Source organism: Chanos chanos, chromosome 12, assembly GCF_902362185.1.
Source record: "Chanos chanos chromosome 12, fChaCha1.1, whole genome shotgun sequence".
NCBI lineage: Eukaryota > Metazoa > Chordata > Actinopteri > Gonorynchiformes > Chanidae > Chanos > Chanos chanos.
Window position 1 is genome coordinate 20,770,667 of NC_044506.1, and position 7,132 is coordinate 20,777,798.

Consider the following 7,132-nt stretch of genomic DNA (forward strand, 5'->3'; position numbering starts at 1 on the left):
TCATAGACATTCATAATTATTGTTATTGTAATTAGAGTTAGTGTAGTGTGATTCCTCTCCTCCACAGAGTGTGTGATTGTGCCGTATCACATCCTCCCCCTCAGCACCTGCAGTAGGTCCCAGCTGCAGCAGTGCAGTCTCTGTGCAGTCTGACTGAGGGAGGTTTTTGTACGGCTCTATATCACTGTGTGAACACAGCTTTGCTACTGATAGCATGGTAACTCTGACAGTAATAGTCCCCTGCATCTTCAGTCTGGATGTTACTGATGGTCAGAGTGAAGTCAGTCCCAGATCCACTGCCACTGAAACGATCTGGAACTCCAGTCTGACGGTAACTTGCACCATAAATCAGGAGTTTAGGAGCTTCTCCAGGTTTGTGTTGGTACCAGGCTAGAGCACTACCACCACTCACTCTAGAGCTGGTTTTACAGTTGATAGTGACTGTGTCTCCTGGAAGAGCAGATTTCACTACAGGAGTCTGAGTCACAGTCACCTGACCCTTGGACTCTGAAATAATGAATAAGGAAAAAATTCACTCAAGCACCTTACTGTAACAACTATACATTGCAAAAATAAATAAACATGTGATGTAGATGTGTAGAAAAGACTTTGAAATCGACAAAAATGTCTCTGAAACAAATTTCCTTTTACCTTTTATACAACACAAAAGTGTCCAGATGAAGATGGTGATGAAAGTCATGTTTGCTGTGGGTTAAGTCACTGGGACAGGCAGCTCTCAGTCATCAAGTCTTAAACTCACAGGGCTATAAACACTCCCAGAGCACTCAAGCATGTGCTGCCAATGCAAAGTGTCCTCTCTCTATGGAAATGATCTTCCTGATTTCAGCAGACACCCTGCACTCATATGTTCACACATGTGGAACCATTCTACACTTCTTAAGGCCACTGCATTGTGGTCATATTGTGTTATCTACTGACATCTAGTGTCAAAAAAAGAGAAATGTGATACTAGTTTTATTGTAAAGTGGTACCGCATGTGGTGGGGTTAACTATTTAACTGATAGTATTAACTGGTCAAAATCCTTGTTGTCTGTTAATGGCTAAACAGTTAATTATTAACATCCCTAGTATTAAACAATAATTCTAGGTCAGTATGTTTAAAATAGCGTTTGGCTTACCACTGCAAGACCTCTAAAAAAACAATGCATCATATGTTATCTCATATAATGATCCTTGGTGTCATGTGTGATCTAAAGAAAAGTCCATCTCAAAGAAAACATTACTGTTATATGGTATTTTGAGGTGAAAAATTCCAGCGCTCAGTTTATTGTTACGAGAAATCTAGAAACACCTTGTGTAATAAAATGCTCTTATTAAATAATGACATTTGTCTTACTTTTGCTGGTCATTCTAATGCAATGATTGTGAAGGACTCATCCATTCATTCATTCTGTGGTTGTTTGATCTAAAGTGGTGTGTTACAGCCCCTATCTGAGAGCATGGGATCAAATCTCACTGATTCCTGTGTAGTTTCTGTGCTGATTTTCTGAATCACTTTGGTTATTGTCACCTTTTTTCTTCTTTCATTCAGTGTGTGTGTGTGTGTGTGTGTGTGTGTGTGTGTTTATGTATGTGAGAGAGAGAGAGAGAGAGAGAGAGAGAATGCATCGACTCCATCTGTTAAAGCTGGTGGTCATTCCAGTAGATACCAGTAGCAGACCACCAGATTCCAGTGATGGGCAGTTCAATTCATTTTAGTGAACCGATTCTTTCCAGCAGTTTGAAAAACTGAACTGTGTTTTTTCAGCTTTTTGAGTTTTGATTCTTTTGCACTTCTGGTACATGTTGATAAAATAATTGCTCAAACTTTGCATAATTTCAATAAAGCTATTTATTTCTTCTTTAGTAATGTTCCCTTTAGATTAAAATTCATGTAAATTTGCATACTCACATATGTTTATTCAAGGTATAAATATGTATTTAAAATATTATTGTGTTTATTTTTGTTTCTACAAGTTCATACTAAATTTGTATTTATATATTGTATTGTAGCAGACTCTATGGACATAATTCACCATAATCGGTAGTTTGGTGTATATTGTATATTGTGTGCCTTTCTGTGTTAGGTAGACCCTCCTTTAAGAAAGAGTGTTTTCTGGGTCACTTGAGTTTGTTATGACACGCGTTCGTGTAGTCAAAGAGAGAAATTGTCTGTCTCTGTTTTCCAACAGTTTCTACAGTATTCAATATTTGATATTTTAATATGTCCATTATTTTATTCTGGCTGTTTTGTTTTGTATTGTTGTTTGATTTTTCAAGTAATAAGCTAATTTTATTCTGATTTCATTGTCTTGCAACAACTTTTTACTGCTTTGAATTAAAGCCCGTCCAGTGATTGAAAATGAGTTGGGTCCATTACATAAATAGACCTAGAGAAAACCTTTGACTTTTCCTTATGCCACAGCCTGGATTTTATGAGGTGAAATACACCAACTGACCACATCAGTTAAGCATTTCAATTTCATCATGCTGCAGCATTTTTTTAGCCACGTAACTCCTTGTTTTCAATTGGGCAAACAAAGTATCTGTTTGTCAATTAAGTTTGAAAAATCCAACAACACGAATAGTTAAGATATGTATACTATTTAATCCTGGAATATTAAAAGAAGTGCATGTCAGTGCACTTGATTTGTGTATTGATTTCATTGTTTGTGATCATATACACATACCGGTACACACAGTGTTTTATTTGATATTGCTCATGTATTCATACTGTTATTTAACTGAACCAAACTAAGTTTCCCAAAGATATTTTTCACAAAACACTGACATAGACACATAGGCCACCAGTTACCATAGTAACTGTCGAGAAGAGGACCAAACCTCCAGAAACAGCAGTCTAAGTGGGGGAGGGTGTGGGGCAGGTCTCTCTCTGAAGTCAGAGGTCACCTTAGAGAAGGGACACATCTTTTACCCTCCCTTTTTGGTCAGCCCTCATCCGTGGGGTTGTAAATCTCAGTCACAGCCCAGTTACAGGGGACCTGACAGTTCGATAAAGATTTTCTATAAAGACAACATGAGCAGCAAAAGGAAAAAGAGTGATATTTGGAAACATTTTACAGAAGTTTCCCCATCAAAAGCAAAATGTAATGTCTGCAAGAATGTGCTATCTTACCAGGGTGGATCAACGTCTAACATGAGATGGCACCTCTAAAGCAAACACCCATTTGTTCAGCAGACACAGGTCAGACTTCAGGGCATAATTCAGTCTGCAGCTGCATCCTCTGGTGAAATGAGCTCTGAAACCACTGTCAGCTCTGAACCATCTGCTGGTCCTGCTGCAGGCACCATCACTGTAACATCACTAGTTTTAGCAAGACCATGGATACCACAGCAGTCAGTACTGAACAGCTTCGTAACAAGACCCACTGGACCCTTAAAACAAAGGCAGGTGCATGAGGAGCTGGGGAAAATGATTTCCTTGGACTTCCCGCCTTTCTCTATTGTTTAGGACGAGGGGTTCAGGGCCTACACCGAGGCTCCAGATCCGTGCTACGTCCTACCAGATAGAAGGACATTACAAGATCTCTCCTTCCACAGATGCTTGAGAAAGTATGAGCTGAGGTCATGGGACCAGTGAGAAATACTCCATCTGTGTGTCTCACAACAGACTGCTGGACATCACGTGCCACAGGGAGTTACATGTCCATCACTTGACATTTTTTGGATGACTTTCAAATGGTGACATATCCGCTGGACTGCTTTGTTGTATCAGACAGGCACACAGAACACAACCTGGCACAGGAACTACTCGGGGTTGCTGCTGATAGGGGTGTTAGAGTCAAGGTAATGACGTGTGTTTCAGACAGCACATATAACATCAAGGCAGCTGTGACCATGACAGGGTGGAGGTGCCCTGCTTTGCCAACACTTTACATTTAGTCATCAGGGAGTCTCTGAAGGAGCTGAGTGAGACAGTGGATATAATAAAGAATGAGGAGCACAGGAGAACCGTTGCCTCTGAGAGGCTTAAAATAAACATGGAATTCATGTTAAATGAAACAGTAATGCATACCAGTGTTAGACAGAAAATGCTCACACATGCCATTAATGTTAGCTTTAGGCTGATGAAATCATTTTCTCTCAGTGCTTATCTTTCTAGCCAATCATTTGTTTTTCTCTTCTTCCAAAGATATTTCAAAATCACACCATCACAAAACTTAGCTATATTTCCAGCTAACTGTGTCTAGCTTACTAATCCATTCTTTTGTTCTTGCAGACAGTGAAGTTGATGAGTAACTAAGTATTAAAATTTTCTGCTGAGTCTATCACACCATTTATCTTTATCTTCTTGTGTTCTCTGTCAAATGAAGAGAACTTGACAAAGTGACTTTTGTGAATGTTTTCTTAAAGTTACACTCACCGAAGATTCAGGTCTGAGCGCATTGTCTTCGGATCACTAGTCTGCCAAACCGGTGAGATTGTTCTTTTTTCCTCTCTCTCTCTTTTTGCTGGTTCCATTGTGGATTGTCTTTTTGCCTGTTTGCTGGTTTTTTGGGACTCTTTTTTTGGTGTAATTTTTGGTTGCCCTTTTTTCGTTTCGTTGGATTACACGCTCTTTCGGAATGACTTTCTACATTGTGAGCTAGGAGCACGTATGCCTGAAGCGCAGCTAGCGTTTTACTACTGGAACTTTAAGAACTGTATTTGGTTTGTGTGTGAATGATAGGCGTTGGATGAATGTTTGTGTCTTATGGTGGGTTATTGACAATATACTTAAAAACGGCATCTTCTGCGTTGCATATTTAGTTTATTTACCAATCCGAATTTGACGCAAAAAAGAAACGTCAATCATATCTTAAAGAGAATCAATTTTAACCAGTGTATTTGTTGGTAGTAATCGCTGTTTGGATAGCTGATTGTTACAACGTGGCAACTGGTAAAAGTGACATCACTGCTGTTGTTTACTGATGCTTTTATGTGACCTCATATCATGGACAGTGTCATTTGGGTGATCTACCAAGTTGTCTGTCAGTTGTCAGCAGACAGCTATAAATGTACACTTTGTAGTCCAGTCTACGGTAATGACTGTAAAATGCCCAACACATGTTATGTACACAGCTCTTAATCACTGAGCCCAGGAAGAGGGGTTTTCTGTATACAGATGCCAAACAAACAGACATATGAAAATGAATTGCAGTCATGTTGAATTGCAGTAAGTTCCTGTGGAGACACTTGTTCACTGACAGGAGTAAAGAAAAGGAGGCAGTTGTATCAGAGGATGCCTCCACTAGTCAGCACTGTCCTGTATTGGTGTGGGGGGTTGTGTAGTGACAGGATAATATGAGAGTACAGGGGATGAGATATTCCAAATGACGTGAAACACTGACAGTAACTGGATTAAGATAACAGACAGATCTTCACAGTCCCATCATGCACCTACCACAGAGACTATTTCCAAATTCAGCAAACCATCAGCACCCCTCTTAACAAATAACACATAAATATAGGTACAGTATTTTATATCAGATATGTAAATACTCCATCAGAGATCAGTGCAGTGGAGAGAAAAGTGAGGTTTCTGTCCTGTTACTGTTCTGACCTGAGTGACTGACCTGATGACCCCACCCATGGTTCAAACACATACAACTGAACATGAGGAAAAAACAGATCTCAGACATGAAGGACACAATTTTTTCTGTACGGAATGACAGAATCCACAAGGCATTTTAAAGAAAAAGATTAATTTTGCCACATTTCTGAAGTTCCAGTGCACATGCAGACCTTTAACAAATGTAGAGAAAGTCTTTGGATGATTCTCTTGTGAAGGTCTGTAAGTCTTCAGTCTCACTGTCTGCATTAAGTGACGTGTCCTCACATGTCAGCTGTTAGTTCATTTTACTGTTAAAGTGGTTGGTGTGAGGAGGAGTGATCATGTAAGCATTAGAGTGTTCTCTGATTTCCAAACCAGAAATTTTTGATGGACATGTTTATAATAGAACATGGACATGAGCCTCTGAAACATGAACATGACATTTCTTATGAAGCCATCAGCAAACCAAAAGCTTGGTTTGAGGACTGAATCTATGAATATTATAATGTTCTCATATTTTCATAACAGATATTTTTGAAGGCCATTCATTGTTATTGTTATTGTTACTAGAGTTAGTGTAGTGTGATTCCTCTCCTCCACAGAGTGTGTGATTGTGCCGTATCACATCCTCCTCCTCAGCACCTGCAGTAGGTCCCAGCTGCAGCAGTGCAGTCTCTGTGCAGTCTGACTGAGGGAGGTTTTTGTACAGCTCTACATCACTGTGTGAACACCCAGATACTACTGATATAATGTTCACTCTGACAGTAATAATCTCCTGCATCTTCAGTCTGAATGTTACTGATGGTCAGAGTGAAGTCAGTCCCAGATCCACTGCCACTGAAACGATCTGGAACTCCAGACTGACGGGTGCTTGCATGATAAATCAGGAGTTTAGGAGTCTCTCCAGGTTTCTGTTGATACCACATTAATTTATAACCAGCATACACTGCAGAGCTGGTTTTACAGTTGATAGTGACTGTGTTTCCTGGAAGAGCAGATTTCACTACAGGAGTCTGAGTCACAGTCACCTGACCTCTGGACTCTGAAAAGGTGAAGATAATGAATTAGATTAATAAAGAAAAACAGATTACAACTTTCTTATAATTACCTCTGAAAAATGCTCAGTATTGAAAATTAGAGCATCTAAATGATTATGTTCAGATGTCCATGATCTGGATTTTCAAATTAAACGCAAAGGAAATAATGATAAAAAGATAAACTACGCATAAGAGTGATAATGTTGTCTTTGTATTTTTATTATATCAGTCATTCAGATTGTAAAAGGATTTCATATCTCTCTCACCTTTAAAACAGCAGCAGGTCAGTGTCCAGATGAAGATGGTGATGAAAGTCATGCTTGCTGTGGGTTAAGTTACTGGGGCAGACAGCTCTCAGTCATCAAGTCTTAAACTCACAGGGCTATAAACACTCCCAGAGCACTCAAGCATGTGCTGCCAATGCAAAGTGTCCTCTCTCTATGGAAATGCTCTTCCTGAGTACAGTAGACACCCTGCACTCATATGTTCACACATGGAACCATTCTACACTTTATAAGGCCAGAGTATTATGGCCATATTG

The 7,132-nt window shown here is 39.5% G+C and overlaps 1 gene segment (V, D, J or C); it reads right to left on the reverse strand.

Moving 5' to 3' along the window:
• Window positions 1-181: 181 nt before the first annotated feature.
• On the reverse strand, window positions 182-6,909 carry LOC115824840 (immunoglobulin kappa variable 3-20-like). The segment is given in 2 exon segments: window positions 182-507; window positions 6,858-6,909. Coding segments are annotated over 2 exon segments (378 nt in total).
• Between the last annotated feature and the right edge of the window lie 223 nt (window positions 6,910-7,132).